The 20905-nt window shown below is 51.9% G+C and overlaps 1 protein-coding gene across 1 annotated transcript in view; it reads right to left on the bottom strand.

Annotated features, from left to right (window-relative positions):
* LOC142486343 (uncharacterized) overlaps positions 1–20887 on the bottom strand; it is a 39290-nt gene extending 18403 nt beyond the window's left edge. Inside the window, exons 1-2 of the mRNA XM_075584969.1 lie at positions 20722–20887; positions 1777–2782 (exon numbers count right to left, since the gene is read on the bottom strand). Of these exons, the coding sequence (XP_075441084.1) occupies positions 1777–2590 (814 nt within the window). The 5' untranslated portion in view covers positions 2591–2782; positions 20722–20887. The remainder of the gene's footprint in view (positions 1–1776; positions 2783–20721) is intronic.
* Between the last annotated feature and the right edge of the window lie 18 nt (positions 20888–20905).

The raw sequence follows: 20905 nt of genomic DNA, 5'->3' as shown, positions 1-20905 counted from the left end.
GGGTGTGAGAGAGGGAGGGAAGTGAGGGTGTGAGAGAGGGAGGGAAGTGAGGGTGTGAGAGAGGGAGGGAAGTGAGGGTGTGAGAGAGGGAGAGGTGAGGGTGAGAGGCGAGGGGGAGAGAGAGGGATGTGAGAGTGTGAGAGGTGTACGGGGTATGGGGGACAGGTGAGGGTGTGAGCGGGATGGGGGAGAGGTGAGGGTGTGAGAGGGATGGGGGAGAGGTGAGGGTGTGAGAGGGATGGGGGAGAGGTGAGGGTGTGAGAGGGTGAGGGTGAGCGACGCTGTGCGCGCATTGTGGCCGGCCCCATGGAGGGACGTCTCTTGTTGGCGCCGCGCACGCGCATTGCTGATGTCTTTCCTCCTTGGCATTGTGTTAACACACCCCTGAATGCTCCAGACCAGCAAACTGCTAAAACTTTGGCTTTTATAGAGGTGGTCACACACGCTGAGGATCAATTAATCAAGGGCATTGATTAGCAGCACCTGCCTGCTACTTAGCATCTTAATTCCTATGGAAGCAGTAAGGGGGTACTTAGTTTTTCACACATAGGGCCTCATGCAGAGAGCATCGTTATTTCAAAACTCGCCATTTTTTGTTCAATTTCCTTCAGAAAACGGCATAAAATGGCGAGTTGCGAAAAACGCGCCATTTTTTTATTTCTATGTTTAAAACTCGCCTCGCGGCTGGCGAGAACCTCCATCGCGCCATTTTTAAAACTCTCCGAATGCAGAGAGGTGCGAACGGCAAGTAGCGGCTGTTCGCGCCAAAAAAAGGCGCGATTCTCGCATTTTTGCCGCGCCACGAAAATATGGCAAGATGGCGCTCGCCGCCTATAGTAAAGGGGAAAAAAAAGGCGCGAATTTGTTTTTACACGTTTCTGAAGCGCGCATCTCGCCAATTTAAACTCGCCACACGCATCCATGTTAAACATAGCAGAATTCGCACTTTTCTGCATATGGAGAATAAAACTCTCCAAAAAACCTACTTTTTATGAAATTCGCCATTTTTAAAATTCTATGCTCTCTGCATGAGGCCCTTAGCTTCTCCATTTTGGCTTTATTTTTGTTAAATAAATCATGACGCGGTGTATTATGTACACACACACACACACACACACACACACACACACACACACACACACACACACACACACACACACACACACACACACACACACACACACACACACACACACACACACACACACACTGTAATATGTCGTGTGCGCACGCGCACACACACACACACACACACACACACACACACACACACACACACACACACACACACACACACACAGTAATATGTCGTGTGCGCACACACACACACACTGTAATATGTCGTGTGCGCACACACACGCACACACACACACACACACACACACACACGGTGTAATATGTCATGTGTTGTTCATCTGTTGTATTTACCTAATTTAAGACCTGCTAAGGAACAGATGATTGTTATTATTCCCTGATATGTAAAACCATAGAACTCACAGAGGGTGTACTTACTTTTTCACACAAGTGTATGTATACACACACACACACACACACACACACACACACACACACACACAATATAACAATGTGTGCCACAAACATAGATTCAGGCACCAGTAGAGGCGATGTGTGGCCCGCAGAGCTTACAATCGGGTGCTACGCGAGGTTAGTGACCGTTACAGGTAAGCAGCTGTGTATTTGTAGAGACTGGAATCGCAGACAGCACATGACACGAGTGCCTGCGTGCATGGTAACCCTGCCTTGTGGGTGCTTTACCTTTGCTGCTGTAGTCCAGCTTCCTCCTCACAGATAATGCCGACAGGTTGGGGATCGTGCCGTGCTGAAGCAGCACATTTGCGGTGATGGCCTGTTGTGTCTCGCTCAGCAGGCTCCGGCCTGGGAACGGAGGCTGGGAGCGGAGCATGTGCAGGATTGCCAGTGCTGCCTCCGGGACGGGCGCTGTGTGCCGCTGGGGAGGGGAGATGTCAGCCCCGCTGGCCGGCAATGTGCTGGACGGCTGGCTGCTGGAAGGCCCTTTCTGGTCAGCCTGTGTTATGTTTGGGGCAGGCTCTTCTCCCTGACCCTGCGGTTCTGTCCCAGGTGTGGGGGTGACGTCCCCTGGCCCCGTGCTGCCCCCCTGGGATTGGGACTTGCTGCGGGGGTCCTGCGCCTGCGCCCCCGTGCTCAGGAGCCTCCCGATGTCGGCAGACTTCACCTCCCTGTTGAAGATCCCTAGGTGCTGAGTCAGGCGGCTCTGGGTTATGATGACCGGGTTGGAGTTGCACGCTCCCCTCAGTGCAGAGGGGGGAATCGCTCTCGCACAGCTCGGGGGAGGACACTTTGGGGGGAAGGACCCGTGGGACCCCTGCCCCAGGACGCGCTTGGCCTGCGGATTGCTGAACCTGGCGTGGTTACGCTCCTTCTTGCTTTTCTTCCTCTTCATTTTGAGAGCTCTCTCGGTGCCGCTCGGGCCCACACGGATGTCGCATGAACCACCCCGGACAGTCATGGCTTTCGGTTCTGACCCGGCGGAGCTGGGAGTTGGGCCCTGGGGATTCAGGCAGGGCAGGTAGCTGCTGCCTTGACTCATTATAATGGTTTCCCCATCACCTATAATACGGACACTGCGTTCCTGTGACTAGGAAGGAGGGCAACGGGTTACCCATCACAACCAAAAGAAGCCGCGTCTCCGGAATGTTCTGGCAGCGATACACAGCAGCCCACGGAAAGCTCCGGACACATTACATTGGAAAGTGCAGTGCTAGGGAAGCTCCGGTCCGTTCTACAAGAGAAAACACAATATGTCAATCATTTCAATCCAGGCCTCCCTACATACCAATAAACCGCGCTCTCTCAATCCCCTACATACCAATAAACCGCGCTCTCTCAATCCCCTACATACCAATAAACCGCGATATCTCAGTACCATACATACCAATAAACCGCGATATCTCAGTCCCATACATACCGATAAACCGCGCTCTCTCAATCCCCTACATACTGATAAACCACGCACTCTCAATGCCCTACATACCAATAAACCGCGCTCTCTCAATCCCATACATACCAATAAACCGCGCTCTCTCAATCCCATACATACCAATAAACCGCGATCTCAGTCCCATACATACCGATAAACCGCGATATCTCAGTACCATACATACCGATAAACCGCGATATCTCAGTCCCATACATACCGATAAACCGCGATATCTCAGTCCCATACATACCGATAAACCGCGATATCTCAGTACCATACATACCGATAAACCGCGATATCTCAATCCCATACATACCGATAAACCGCGCTCTCTCAATCCCCTACATACCGATAAACCGCCATCTCAATCCCATACATACCGATAAACCGCGATATCTCAGTCCCGTACATACCGATAAACCGTGCTCTCTCAATCCCATACATACCGATAAACCGCGATATCTCACTCCCATACATACCGATAAACCGCGCTCTCTCAATCCCATACATACCGATAAACCGCGCTCTCTCAATCCCCTACATACCGATAAACCGCCATCTCAATCCCCTACATACCGATAAACCGCGATATCTCAGTCCCCTACATACCGATAAACCGCGCACTCTCAATCCCATACATACCGATAAACCGCGCTCTCTCAATCCCGTACATACCGATAAACCGCGATATCTCAATCCCATACATACCGATAAACCGCAATATCTCAGTCCCATACATACCGATAAACCGCGATATCTCAATCCCATACATACCGATAAACCGCGCTCTCTCAATCCCATACATACCGATAAACCGCGATATCTCAATCCCGTACATATCGATAAACCGCTCTCTCTCAATCCCATATATACCGATAAACCGCGATATCTCACTCCCATACATACCGATAAACCACGATATCTCAATCCCATACATACCGATAAACCGCCATCTCAATCCCCTACATACCGATAAACCGCGATATCTCAGTCCCCTACATACCGATAAACCGCGCACTCTCAATCCCATACATACCGATAAACCGCGCTCTCTCAATCCCGTACATACCGATAAACCGCGATATCTCAATCCCATACATACTGATAAACCGCGATATCTCAATCCCATACATACCGATAAACCGCGCTCTCTCAATCCCATACATACCGATAAACCGCGCTCTCTCAATCCCGTACATACCGATAAACCGCGCTCTCTCAATCCCGTACATACCGATAAACCGCGATATCTCAGTCCCATACATACCGATAAACCGCGATATCTCAATCCCGTACATACTGATAAACCGCGATATCTCAATCCCATACATACCGATAAACCGCGCTCTCTCAATCCCGTACATACCGATAAACCGCGATATCTGTGTCCCATACATACCGATAAACCGCGATATCTCAGTCCCATACATACCGATAAACCGCGACATCTCAATCCCATACATACCGATAAACCGCCATATCTAAATCCCCTACATACCGATAAACCGCGATATCTGTGTCCCATACATACCGATAAACCGCGACATCTCAATCCCATACATACCGATAAACCGCGATATCTCAATCCCATACATACCGATAAACCGCGATATCTCAATCCCATACATACCGATAAACCGCGACATCTCAATTCCCTACATACCGATAAACCGCCATATCTCAATCCCCTACATACCGATAAACCGCGATATCTCAGTCCCATACATACCGATAAACCGCGATATCTCAATCCCATACATACCGATAAACCGCCATATCTCAGTCCCATACATACCGATAAACCGCGCTCTCTCAATCCCATACATACCGATAAACCGCGATATCTCAATCCCATACATACCGATAAACCGCGCTCTCTCAATCCCATACATACCGATAAACCGCGATATCTGTGTCCCATACATACCGATAAACCGCGATATCTCAAACCCATACATACCGATAAACCGCGACATCTCAATCCCATACATACCAATAAACCGCCATATCTCAATCCCATACATACCGATAAACCGCGCTCTCTCAGTCCCATACATACCGATAAACCGGCATATCTCAATCCCATACATACCGATAAACCGCTTTATCTCAATCCCATACATACCGATAAACCGCGCTCTCTCAGTACCATACATACCGATAAACCGCGCTCTCTCAATCCCATACATACCGATAAACCGCGATCTCAATCCCATACATACCGATAAACCGCGCTCTCTCAATCCCGTACATACCGATAAACCGCGACATCTCAATCCCATACATACCGATAAACCGCGCTCTCTCAATCCCATACATACCGATAAACCGCGCTCTCTCAATCCCATACATACCGATAAACCGCGACATCTCAATCCCATACATACCGATAAACCGCGACATCTCAATCCCATACATACCAATAAACCGCCATATCTCAATCCCATACATACCGATAAACCGCGCTCTCTCAATCCCCTACATACCGATAAACCGCGCTCTCAGTCCCATACATACCGATAAACCGCGCTCTCTCAATCCCATACATACCGATAAACCGCGATATCTCAATCCGATACATACCGATAAACCGCCATATCTCAATCCCATACATACCGATAAACCGCGCTCTCTCAATCCCATACACACCGATAAACCGCGATATCTCAATCCCATACATACCGATAAACCGCGATATCTCAATCCCCTACATACCGATAAACCGCGATATCTCAATCCCATACATACCGATAAACCGCGACATCTCAATCCCCTACATACCGATAAACCGCCATATCTCAATCCCATACATACCGATAAACCGCGATATCTCAATCCCATACATACCGATAAACCGCGCTCTCTCAATCCCATACATACCGATAAACCGCCATATCTCAATCCCATACATACCGATAAACCGCGCTCTCTCAATCCCATACATACCGATAAACCGCCATATCTCAATCCCATACATACCGATAAACCGCGCTCTCTCAATCCCATACATACCGATAAACCGCGCTCTCTCAATCCCATACATACCGATAAACCGCCATATCTCAATCCCATACATACCGATAAACCGCCATATCTCAATCCCATACATACCGATAAACCGCGATATCTATATCCCATACATACCGATAAACCGCGACATCTCAATCCCATACATACCAATAAACCGCCATATCTCAATCCCATACATACCGATAAACCGCGCTCTCAGTCCCATACATACCGATAAACCGCGCTCTCTCAATCCCATACATACCGATAAACCGCGATATCTCAATCCCATACATACCGATAAACCGCGATATCTCAATCCCCTACATAACGATAAACCGCGATATCTCAATCCCATACATACCGATAAACCGCGACATCTCAATCCCCTACATACCGATAAACCGCCATATCTCAATCCCATACATACCGATAAACCGCCATATCTCAATCCCATACATACCGATAAACCGCGCTCTCTCAATCCCATACATACCGATAAACCGCCTTATCTCAATCCCATACATACCGATAAACCGCGCTCTCTCAATCCCATACATACCGATAAACCGCCATATCTCAATCCCATACATACCGATAAACCGCCATATCTCAATCCCATACATACCGATAAACCGCCATATCTCAATCCCATACATAACGATAAACCGCGATATCTCAATCCCATACATACCGATAAACCGCGATATCTCACTCCCATACATACCGATAAACCGCGATATCTCAATCCCATACATACCGATAAACCACCATATCTCAATCCCATACATACCGATAAACCGCCATATCTCAGTCCCATACATACCGATAAACCGCCATATCTCAGTCCCATACATACCGATAAACCGCCATATCTCAATCCCATACATACCGATAAACCGCGATATCTCAATCCCATACATACCGATAAACCGCCATATCTCAATCCCATACATACCGATAAACCGCGATATCTCAATCCCATACATACCGATAAACCGCGATATCTCAATCCCATACATACCGATAAACCGCGATATCTCAATCCCATACATACCGATAAACCGCCATATCTCAATCCCCTACATACCGATAAACCGCCATATCTCAATCCCATACATACCGATAAACCGCCATATCTCAATCCCATACATACCGATAAACCGCCATATCACAATCCCATACATACCGATAAACCGCGACATCTCAATCCCATACATACCGATAAACCGCAATATCTCAGTCCCATACATACCGATAAACCGCGCTCTCTCAATCCCATACATACCGATAAACCGCCTTATCTCAATCCCATACATACCGATAAACCGCGCTCTCTCAATCCCATACATACCGATAAACCGCCATATCTCAATCCCATACATACCGATAAACCGCCATATCTCAATCCCATACATACCGATAAACCGCGATATCTCAATCCCATACATACCGATAAACCGCGACATCTCAATCCCATACATACCGATAAACCGCGATATCTCAATCCCCTACATACCGATAAACCGCGCTCTCTGAATCCCATACATACCGATAAACCGCGATATCTCAATCCCCTACATACCGATACACCGCGATATCTCAGTCCCATACATACCGATAAACCGCTATATCACAATCCCCTACATACCGATAAACCGCGATATCTCAATCCCATACATACCGATAAACCGCGATATCTCAATCCCATACATACCGATAAACCGCGATATCTCAATCCCATACATACCGATAAACCGCCATATCTCAATCCCATACATACCGATAAACCGCGCTCTCTCAATCCCATACATACCGATAAACCGCACTCTCTCAATCCCATACATACCGATAAACCGCCATATCTCAATCCCCCACATACCGATAAACCGCACTCTCTCAATCCCATACATACCGATAAACCGACATATTTCAATCCCATACAAACCGATAAACCGCCATATCTCAATCCCATACATACCGATAAACCGCGATATCTCAATCCCCTACATACCGATAAACCGCGATCTCAATCCCATACATACCGATAAACCGCGATATCTCAATCCCATACATACTGATAAACCGCCATATCTCAATCCCCTACATACCGATAAACCGCACTCTCTCAATCCCCTACATACCGATAAACCGCGATATCTCAATCCCATACATACCGATAAACCGCCATATCTCAGTTCCATACATACCGATAAACCGCGCTTTCAGTCCCATACATACCGATAAACCGCCATATTTCAATCCCATACATACCGATAAACCGCCATATCTCAATCCCATACATACCGATAAACCGCGCTCTCTCAATCCCATACATACCGATAAACCACGATATCTAAATCCCATACATACCGATAAACCGCGCTCTCTCAATCCCATACATACCGATAAACCACGCTCTCTCAATCCCATACATACCGATAAACCGCGCTCTCAGTCCCATACATACCGATAAACCGCGATATCTCAGTCCCATACATACCGATAAACCGCGCTCTCTCAATCCCATACATACCGATAAACCGCGCTCTCTCAATCCCATACATACCGATAAACCGCGCTCTCAGTCCCATACATACCGATAAACCGCGATATCTCAGTCCCATACATACCGATAAACCGCCATATCTCAGTCCCATACATACCGATAAACCGCCATATCACAATCCCATACATACCGATAAACCGCGATATCTCAGTCCCATACATACCGATAAACCGAGATATCTCAATCCCATACATACCGATAAACCGCGATATCTCAATCCCATACATACCGATAAACCGCGACATCTCAATCCCATACATACCGATAAACCGCCATATCACAATCCCATACATACCGATAAACCGCGATATCTCAATCCCATACATACCGATAAACCGCGATATCTCAATCCCATACATACCGATAAACCGCGCTCTCTCAATCCCGTACATACCGATAAACCGCGATATCTCAGTCCCATACATACCGATAAACCGCGATATCTCAATCCCATACATACCGATAAACCACGATATCTCAATCCCATACATACCGATAAACCGCGCTCTCTCAATCCCATACATACCGATAAACCGCCATATCTCACTCCCCTACATACCGATAAACCGCGATATCTCAATCCCATACATACCGATAAACCGCCATATCTCACTCCCCTACATACCGATAAACCGCCATATCACAATCCCATACATACCGATAAACCGCGACATCTCAATCCCATACATACCGATAAACCGCAATATCTCAGTCCCATACATACCGATAAACCGCGCTCTCTCAATCCCATACATACCGATAAACCGCAATATCTCAGTCCCATACATACCGATAACCCGCGATATCTCAATCCCATACATACCGATAAACCGCGACATCTCAATCCCATACATACCGATAAACCGCGATATCTCAATCCCCTACATACCGATAAACCGCGCTCTCTGAATCCCATACATACCGATAAACCGCGATATCTCAATCCCCTACATACCGATACACCGCGATATCTCAGTCCCATACATACCGATAAACCGCTATATCACAATCCCCTACATACCGATAAACCGCGATATCTCAATCCCATACATACCGATAAACCGCGATATCTCAATCCCATACATACCGATAAACCGCGATATCTCAATCCCATACATACCGATAAACCGCCATATCTCAATCCCATACATACCGATAAACCGCGCTCTCTCAATCCCATACATACCGATAAACCGCACTCTCTCAATCCCATACATACCGATAAACCGCCATATCTCAATCCCCCACATACCGATAAACCGCACTCTCTCAATCCCATACATACCGATAAACCGACATATTTCAATCCCATACAAACCGATAAACCGCCATATCTCAATCCCATACATACCGATAAACCGCGATATCTCAATCCCCTACATACCGATAAACCGCGATCTCAATCCCATACATACCGATAAACCGCGATATCTCAATCCCATACATACTGATAAACCGCCATATCTCAATCCCCTACATACCGATAAACCGCACTCTCTCAATCCCCTACATACCGATAAACCGCGATATCTCAATCCCATACATACCGATAAACCGCCATATCTCAGTTCCATACATACCGATAAACCGCGCTTTCAGTCCCATACATACCGATAAACCGCCATATTTCAATCCCATACATACCGATAAACCGCCATATCTCAATCCCATACATACCGATAAACCGCGCTCTCTCAATCCCATACATACCGATAAACCGCGATATCTAAATCCCATACATACCGATAAACCGCGCTCTCTCAATCCCATACATACCGATAAACCACGCTCTCTCAATCCCATACATACCGATAAACCGCGCTCTCAGTCCCATACATACCGATAAACCGCGATATCTCAGTCCCATACATACCGATAAACCGCGCTCTCTCAATCCCATACATACCGATAAACCGCGCTCTCTCAATCCCATACATACCGATAAACCGCGCTCTCAGTCCCATACATACCGATAAACCGCGATATCTCAGTCCCATACATACCGATAAACCGCCATATCTCAGTCCCATACATACCGATAAACCGCCATATCACAATCCCATACATACCGATAAACCGCGATATCTCAGTCCCATACATACCGATAAACCGAGATATCTCAATCCCATACATACCGATAAACCGCGATATCTCAATCCCATACATACCGATAAACCGCGACATCTCAATCCCATACATACCGATAAACCGCCATATCACAATCCCATACATACCGATAAACCGCGATATCTCAATCCCATACATACCGATAAACCGCGATATCTCAATCCCATACATACCGATAAACCGCGCTCTCTCAATCCCGTACATACCGATAAACCGCGATATCTCAGTCCCATACATACCGATAAACCGCGATATCTCAATCCCATACATACCGATAAACCACGATATCTCAATCCCATACATACCGATAAACCGCGCTCTCTCAATCCCATACATACCGATAAACCGCCATATCTCACTCCCCTACATACCGATAAACCGCGATATCTCAATCCCATACATACCGATAAACCGCCATATCTCACTCCCCTACATACCGATAAACCGCCATATCTCACTCCCCTACATACCGATAAACGGCGATATCTCAATCCCATACATACCGATAAACCGCGATATCTCAATCCCATACATACGATAAACCGCGCTCTCTCAATCCCATACATACCGATAAACCGCGATATCTCACTCCCATACATACCGATAAACCGCGACATCTCAATCCCATACATACCGATAAACCGCGCTCTCTCAATCCCATACATACCGATAAACCGCGATATCTCACTCCCATACATACCGATAAACCGCGATATCTGTGTCCCATACATACCGATAAACCGTGATATCTCAATCCCATACATACCGATAAACCGCGCTCTCTCAGTCCCATACATACCGATAAACCGCGATATCTCACTCCCATACATACCGATAAACCGCGACATCTCAATCCCATACATACCGATAAACCGCGATATCTCAATCCCATACATACCGATAAACCGCGCTCTCTCAATCCCATACATACCAATAAACCGCGATATCTCACTCCCATACATACCGATAAACCGCGACATCTCAATCCCATACATACCGATAAACCGCGATCTCAATCCCATACATACCGATAAACCGCACTCTCTCAATCCCATACATACCGATAAACCGCCATATCTCAATCCCCCACATACCGATAAACCGCACTCTCTCAATCCCATACATACCGATAAACCGACATATTTCAATCCCATACAAACCGATAAACCGCCATATCTCAATCCCATACATACCGATAAACCGCGATATCTCAATCCCCTACATACCGATAAACCGCGATCTCAATCCCATACATACCGATAAACCGCGATATCTCAATCCCATACATACTGATAAACCGCCATATCTCAATCCCCTACATACCGATAAACCGCACTCTCTCAATCCCCTACATACCGATAAACCGCGATATCTCAATCCCATACATACCGATAAACCGCCATATCTCAGTTCCATACATACCGATAAACCGCGCTCTCAATCCCATACATACCGATAAACCGCCATATTTCAATCCCATACATACCGATAAACCGCCATATCTCAATCCCATACATACCGATAAACCGCGCTCTCTCAATCCCATACATACCGATAAACCGCGATATCTAAATCCCATACATACCGATAAACCGCGCTCTCTCAATCCCATACATACCGATAAACCACGCTCTCTCAATCCCATACATACCGATAAACCGCGCTCTCAGTCCCATACATACCGATAAACCGCGATATCTCAGTCCCATACATACCGATAAACCGCGCTCTCTCAATCCCATACATACCGATAAACCGCGCTCTCTCAATCCCATACATACCGATAAACCGCGCTCTCAGTCCCATACATACCGATAAACCGCGATATCTCAGTCCCATACATACCGATAAACCGCCATATCTCAGTCCCATACATACCGATAAACCGCCATATCACAATCCCATACATACCGATAAACCGCGATATCTCAGTCCCATACATACCGATAAACCGAGATATCTCAATCCCATACATACCGATAAACCGCGATATCTCAATCCCATACATACCGATAAACCGCCATATCTCACTCCCCTACATACCGATAAACCGCCATATCTCACTCCCCTACATACCGATAAACGGCGATATCTCAATCCCATACATACCGATAAACCGCGATATCTCAATCCCATACATACGATAAACCGCGCTCTCTCAATCCCATACATACCGATAAACCGCGATATCTCACTCCCATACATACCGATAAACCGCGACATCTCAATCCCATACATACCGATAAACCGCGCTCTCTCAATCCCATACATACCGATAAACCGCGATATCTCACTCCCATACATACCGATAAACCGCGATATCTGTGTCCCATACATACCGATAAACCGCGATATCTCAATCCCATACATACCGATAAACCGCGCTCTCTCAGTCCCATACATACCGATAAACCGCGATATCTCACTCCCATACATACCGATAAACCGCGACATCTCAATCCCATACATACCGATAAACCGCGATATCTCAATCCCATACATACCGATAAACCGCGCTCTCTCAATCCCATACATACCGATAAACCGCGATATCTCACTCCCATACATACCGATAAACCGCGACATCTCAATCCCATACATACCGATAAACCGCGATCTCAATCCCATACATACCGATAAACCGCACTCTCTCAATCCCATACATACCGATAAACCGCCATATCTCAATCCCCCACATACCGATAAACCGCACTCTCTCAATCCCATACATACCGATAAACCGACATATTTCAATCCCATACAAACCGATAAACCGCCATATCTCAATCCCATACATACCGATAAACCGCGATATCTCAATCCCCTACATACCGATAAACCGCGATCTCAATCCCATACATACCGATAAACCGCGATATCTCAATCCCATACATACTGATAAACCGCCATATCTCAATCCCCTACATACCGATAAACCGCACTCTCTCAATCCCCTACATACCGATAAACCGCGATATCTCAATCCCATACATACCGATAAACCGCCATATCTCAGTTCCATACATACCGATAAACCGCGCTCTCAATCCCATACATACCGATAAACCGCCATATTTCAATCCCATACATACCGATAAACCGCCATATCTCAATCCCATACATACCGATAAACCGCGCTCTCTCAATCCCATACATACCGATAAACCGCGATATCTAAATCCCATACATACCGATAAACCGCGCTCTCTCAATCCCATACATACCGATAAACCACGCTCTCTCAATCCCATACATACCGATAAACCGCGCTCTCAGTCCCATACATACCGATAAACCGCGATATCTCAGTCCCATACATACCGATAAACCGCGCTCTCTCAATCCCATACATACCGATAAACCGCGCTCTCTCAATCCCATACATACCGATAAACCGCGCTCTCAGTCCCATACATACCGATAAACCGCGATATCTCAGTCCCATACATACCGATAAACCGCCATATCTCAGTCCCATACATACCGATAAACCGCCATATCACAATCCCATACATACCGATAAACCGCGATATCTCAGTCCCATACATACCGATAAACCGAGATATCTCAATCCCATACATACCGATAAACCGCGATATCTCAATCCCATACATACCGATAAACCGCGACATCTCAATCCCATACATACCGATAAACCGCCATATCACAATCCCATACATACCGATAAACCGCGATATCTCAATCCCATACATACCGATAAACCGCGATATCTCAATCCCATACATACCGATAAACCGCGCTCTCTCAATCCCGTACATACCGATAAACCGCGATATCTCAGTCCCATACATACCGATAAACCGCGATATCTCAATCCCATACATACCGATAAACCACGATTTCTCAATCCCATACATACCGATAAACCGCGCTCTCTCAATCCCATACATACCGATAAACCGCCATATCTCACTCCCCTACATACCGATAAACCGCGATATCTCAATCCCATACATACCGATAAACCGCCATATCTCACTCCCCTACATACCGATAAACCGCCATATCTCACTCCCCTACATACCGATAAACGGCGATATCTCAATCCCATACATACCGATAAACCGCGATATCTCAATCCCATACATACGATAAACCGCGCTCTCTCAATCCCATACATACCGATAAACCGCGATATCTCACTCCCATACATACCGATAAACCGCGACATCTCAATCCCATACATACCGATAAACCGCGCTCTCTCAATCCCATACATACCGATAAACCGCGATATCTCACTCCCATACATACCGATAAACCGCGATATCTGTGTCCCATACATACCGATAAACCGCGATATCTCAATCCCATACATACCGATAAACCGCGCTCTCTCAGTCCCATACATACCGATAAACCGCGATATCTCACTCCCATACATACCGATAAACCGCGACATCTCAATCCCATACATACCGATAAACCGCGATATCTCAATCCCATACATACCGATAAACCGCGCTCTCTCAATCCCATACATACCGATAAACCGCGATATCTCACTCCCATACATACCGATAAACCGCGACATCTCAATCCCATACATACCGATAAACCGCGATCTCAATCCCATACATACCGATAAACTGCGATATCTCAATCCCATACATACCGATAAACCGCCATATCTCAATCCCATACATACCGATAAACCGCGCTCTCTCAGTCCCATACATACCGATAAACCGCGATATCTCAATCCCCTACATACCGATAAACCGCCATATCTCAGTTCCATACATACCGATAAACCGCGCTCTCTCAGTCCCATACATACCGATAAACCGCCATATCTCAAACCCATACATACCGATAAACCGCCATATCTCAATCCCATACATACCGATAAACCGCGCTCTCTCAATCCCATACATACCGATAAACCGCCATATCTCAATCCCATATATACCGATAAACCGCGACATCTCAATCCCATACATACCGATAAACCGCGACATCTCAGTCCCATACATACCGATAAACCGCGATATCTCAGTCCCACACATACCGATAAACCGCGACATCTCATTCCCATACATACCGATAAACCGCCATATCTCAATCCCATACATACCGATAAACCGCGACATCTCAATCCCATACATACCGATAAACCGGCATATCTCAATCCCATACATACCGATAAACCGCCATATCTCAATCCCATACATACCGATAAACCGCGCTCTCTCAGTCCCATACATACCGATAAACCGCGATATCTCACTCCCATACATACCGATAAACCGCGATATCTCACTCCCATACATACCGATAAACCGCGACATCTCAATCCCATACATACCGATAAACCGCCATATCTAAATCCCATATATACCGATAAACCGCGACATCTCAATCCCATACATACCGATAAACCGCGACATCTCAATCCCATACATACCGATAAACCGCCATATCTAAATCCCATATATACCGATAAACCGCGACATCTCAATCCCATACATACCGATAAACCGCGATATTTTAAGGCTACAATTCTAAGCTACGCGTAAAACTGCCGAGTGAATCAAAATGATGATAGGGTCATGAAATGTATTATAATTTATCCATAAAGGGCCGACATATCCCACAGCACCGGTGTGAGAGCAATTATACTATAAAAATATTACACATTACTGTAATATTAATTGACATTAATAGCCTTTGTGATACCGCATCGCTTGGGCTGAAGTTTGCCTGTTTTGGTGAAAACTCAGGTCTGTCTTTTTTTGACAAAATGTGTGTAACATTCGGGCAGAGTATGGAACAAAACAAACTGGCACCGCCCCCCCCCCCACAAACTGCCCCCCCCCGCATACTGGCACCGCCCCCGTATACTGGCACCACCCCCCCCACAAACTGCCCCCCCCGCATACTGCCCCCCCCCCCACAAACTGGCACCACCCCCCCCCCTGTATACTGGCACCGCCCCCCCAAACTGGCACCACCCCCCCCTTCATACTAGCACCGCCCCCCCCTGCATACTAGCACCGCCCACCCCCTGCAAACTTGCACCGCCCCCCACCCTGCAAACTAGCACCGCCCCCCCCTGCAAACTGGCACCGCCCCCCCCCCTGCACACTGGCACCGCCCCCCCCCCTGCATACTGGCACCGCCACCCCCCCCTGCATACTGGCACCGCCACCCCCCCTGCATACTGGCACCGCCACCCCCCCTGCATACTGGCACCGCCCCCCCCTGCATACTGGCACCCGCCCCCCCCTGCAAACTGGCACCGCCACCCCCCCTGCAAACTAGCACCGCCCCCCCCCCCTGCATACTGGCACCCCCCCCCTGCAAACTAGCACCGCCCACCCCCTGCAAATTGGCACCGCCCCCTCCCCCTGCAAATTGGCACCGCCCCCCCCCCCTGCAAACTGGTACCCGCCCCCCCCTGCAAACTGGTACCGCCCCCCCCCCCTGCAAACTGGTACCGCCCCCCCCCCCTGCAAACTGGTACCGCCCCCCCCTGCAAACTGGTACCCGCCCCCCCCCTGCAAACTGGCACCGCCCCCCCCCCTGCAAACTGGCACCGCCCCCCCCCTGCAAACTGGCACCGCGCCCCCCGCAAACTGGCACCGCCCCCCCTGCAAACTGGCACCGCCGCCCCCTGCATACTGGCACCGCGCCCCCCCCCCTGCATACTGGCACCGCCCTCCCCCTGCAAACTGGCACACCCCCCCTGCAAACTGGCACCCCCCCCCCCTGCAAACTGGCACCACGCCCCCCTGCAAACTGGCACCCGCCCCCCCCTGCAAACTGGCCCCCCCCTTCCCCCCCTGCAAATTGGTACCGCCCCCCCCCCTGCAAACTGGCACCCCCCCTGCAAATTGGTACCGGCCCCCCCCCTGCAAATTGGCACCGCCCCCCTGCAAATTGGTACCGCCCCCCCCTGCAAACTGGCACCCCCCCCTGCATACTGGCACCGCCCCCCCTGCAAATTGGTACCGCCCCCCCCCCCCTGCATACTGGCACCGCCCCCCCCTGCATACTGGCACCGCCCCCCCCCTGCATACTGGCACCGCGCACCGCCCCCCCCCCCTGCAAACTGGCACCGCGCCCCCCCCTGCATACTGGCACCGCGCCCCCCCCCTGCATACTGGCACCGCCCCCCCCCTGCAAACTGGCACCGCCCCCCCCCTGCAAACTGGCACCGCCATCCCCCTGCAAACTGGCACCGCCCCCCTCCTGCATACTGGCACCGCCCCCCTCCTGCATACTGGCACCGCCCCCCCCCCTGCATACTGGCACCGCCCCCCTCCTGCATACTGGCACCGCCCCCCTCCTGCATACTGGCACCGCCCCCCTCCTGCATATTGGCACCGCCCCCCCCCCCTGCATACTGGCACCGCCCCCTCCTGCATACTGGCACCGCCCCCTCCTGCATACTGGCACCGCCCCCCTCCTGCATACTGGCACCGCCCCCCCCTGCATACTGGCACCGCCCCCCCCTGCATACTGGCACCGCCCCCCCCCTGCATACTGGCACCGCCCCCCCCCTGCATACTGGCACCGCCCCCCCCTGCATACTGGCCACCGCCCCCCTCCTGCATACTGGCACCGCCCCCCTCCTGCATACTGGCACCGCCCCCCTCTGCATACTGGCACCGCCCCCCCTCTGCATACTGGCACCGCCCCCCCCTCTGCATACTGGCACCGCCCCCCCCTCTGCATACTGGCACCGCCCCCCCCCTCTGCATACTGGCACCGCCCCCCCCCCCCTGCATACTGGCACCGCCCCCCCCCCCCTGCATACTGGCACCCGCCCCCCCCCCCCCTGCATACTGGCACCGCCCCCCCCCCCTGCATACTGGCACCGCCCCCCCCCCCCTGCATACTGGCACCGCCCCCCCCCTGCATACTGGCACCGCCGCCCCCCCTGCATACTGCACCGCCCCCCCCCTGCATACTGGCACCGCCCCCCCCCTGCATACTGGCACCGCCCCCCCCCTGCATACTGGCACCGCCCCCCCCCTGCATACTGGCACCGCCCCCCCCTGCATACTGCACCGCCCCCCCTGCATACTGGCACCGCCCCCCCCTGCATACTGGCACCGCCCCCCCCCTGCAAACTGGCACCGCCCCCCCCCTGCAAACTGGCACCGCCCCCCCCCTGCAAACTGGTACCGCCCCCCCCCCCTGCAAACTGGTACCGCCCCCCCCCTGCAAACTGGTACCGCCCCCCCCCCGGTACCGCCCCCCCCCCCTGCAAACTGGTACCCGCCCCCCCCCCTGCAAACTGGCACCGCCCCCCCCTCTGCAAACTGGCACCGCCCCCCCCTGCAAACTGGCACCGCGCCCCCCGCAAACTGGCACCGCCCCCCCTGCAAACTGGCACCGCCGCCCCCTGCATACTGCACCGCGCCCCCCCCCTGCATACTGGCACCGCCCTCCCCCTGCAAACTGGCACCCCCCCCCTGCAAACTGGCACCCCCCCCCTGCAAACTGGCACCGCCCCCCCCCTGCAAACTGGCACCACGCCCCCCTGCAAACTGGCACCACGCCCCCCCTGCAAACTGGCCCCCCCCTTCCCCCCCTGCAAATTGGTACCGCCCCCCCCTGCAAACTGGCACCCCCCCTGCAAATTGGCACCGCCCCCCCCCCTGCAAATTGGCACCGCCCCCCCCCCTGCAAATTGGTACCGCCCCCCCTGCAAACTGGCACCCCCCCCTGCATACTGGCACCGCCCCCCTGCAAATTGGTACCGCCCCCCCCCCCTGCATACTGGCACCGCCCCCCCTGCATACTGGCACCGCCCCCCCCTGCATACTGGCACCGCGCACCGCCCCCCCCCCCCCTGCAAACTGGCACCCGCGCCCCCCCCCCCTGCATACTGGCACCGCGCCCCCCCCCCTGCATACTGGCACCGCCCCCCCCTGCAAACTGGCACCGCCATCCCCCCTGCAAACTGGCACCGCCCCCCTCCTGCATACTGGCACCGCCCCCCCCCCTGCATACTGGCACCGCCCCCTCCTGCATACTGCACCGCCCCCCTCCTGCATACTGGCACCGCCCCCCCCCTGCATACTGGCACCGCCCCCCCCCCCTGCATACTGCACCGCCCCCCCCCCCTGCATACTGGCACCGCCCCCCCCCCCTGCATACTGGCACCGCCCCCCCCCCTGCATACTGGCACCGCCCCCCCCCCTGCATACTGGCACCGCCCCCCCCCTGCATACTGGCACCGCCCCCCCCCTGCATACTGGCACCGCCCCCCCCCTGCATACTGGCACCGCCCCCCCCCCCCCCTGCATACTGGCACCGCCCCCCCCCCCCTGCATACTGGCACCGCCCCCCCCCCCCTGCATACTGGCACCGCCCCCCCCCCCTGCATACTGGCACCGCCCCCCCCCCCTGCATACTGGCACCGCCCCCCCCCCTGCATACTGGCACCGCCCCCCCCCCTGCATACTGGCACCGCCCCCCCCCCTGCATACTGGCACCGCCCCCCCCCCTGCATACTGGCACCGCCCCCCCCCCCCTGCATACTGCACCGCCCCCCCCCCCTGCATACTGGCACCGCCGCCCCCCCCCCTGCATACTGGCACCGCCGCCCCCCCCCCTGCATACTGGCACCCGCCCCCCCTGCATACTGGCACCGCCCCCCCCCTGCATACTGGCACCGCCCCCCCCCCCCTGCATACTGGCACCGCCCCCCCCCCCTGCATACTGGCACCGCCCCCCCCCCCTGCATACTGCACCGCCCCCCCCCCTGCATACTGGCACCGCCCCCCCCCCCTGCATACTGGCACCGCCGCCCCCCCTGCATACTGGCACCGCCCCCCCCCTGCATACTGGCACCGCCCCCCCCTGCATACTGGCACCGCCCCCCCCTGCATACTGGCAACGCCCCCCCTGCATACTGGCACCGCCCCCTCCTGCATATGTGAGGGTGAGTGAGGGGGTGAGTGTGAGTGAGGGGGGGTGAGTGAGGGGGTGAGTGAGGGGGGGGGTGAGTGAGGGGGGTGAGTGAGGGGGGGGAGTGAGGGGGGGGTGAGGGGGCACATACCGGTAGTTATCTCCTTTCTGTAACGGTCTCTGGTCCGGTGATGACGTCACCGCGGCACTTGCGGGAAGGCGCGCTGCGGTCACGTGACTCCTGGGTGAGGGGTAAGTACACCCCGCGGCGGCCCGCACTCGTTATATATTTATAGCTATGTACCCCCCCCCCCCCCCCCCCCCGCCGCACTTGG

This window comes from Ascaphus truei, unplaced genomic scaffold, assembly GCF_040206685.1.
Source record: "Ascaphus truei isolate aAscTru1 unplaced genomic scaffold, aAscTru1.hap1 HAP1_SCAFFOLD_827, whole genome shotgun sequence".
Lineage (NCBI taxonomy): Eukaryota > Metazoa > Chordata > Amphibia > Anura > Ascaphidae > Ascaphus > Ascaphus truei.
This window is presented reverse-complemented; position numbering and strand designations above follow the sequence as displayed.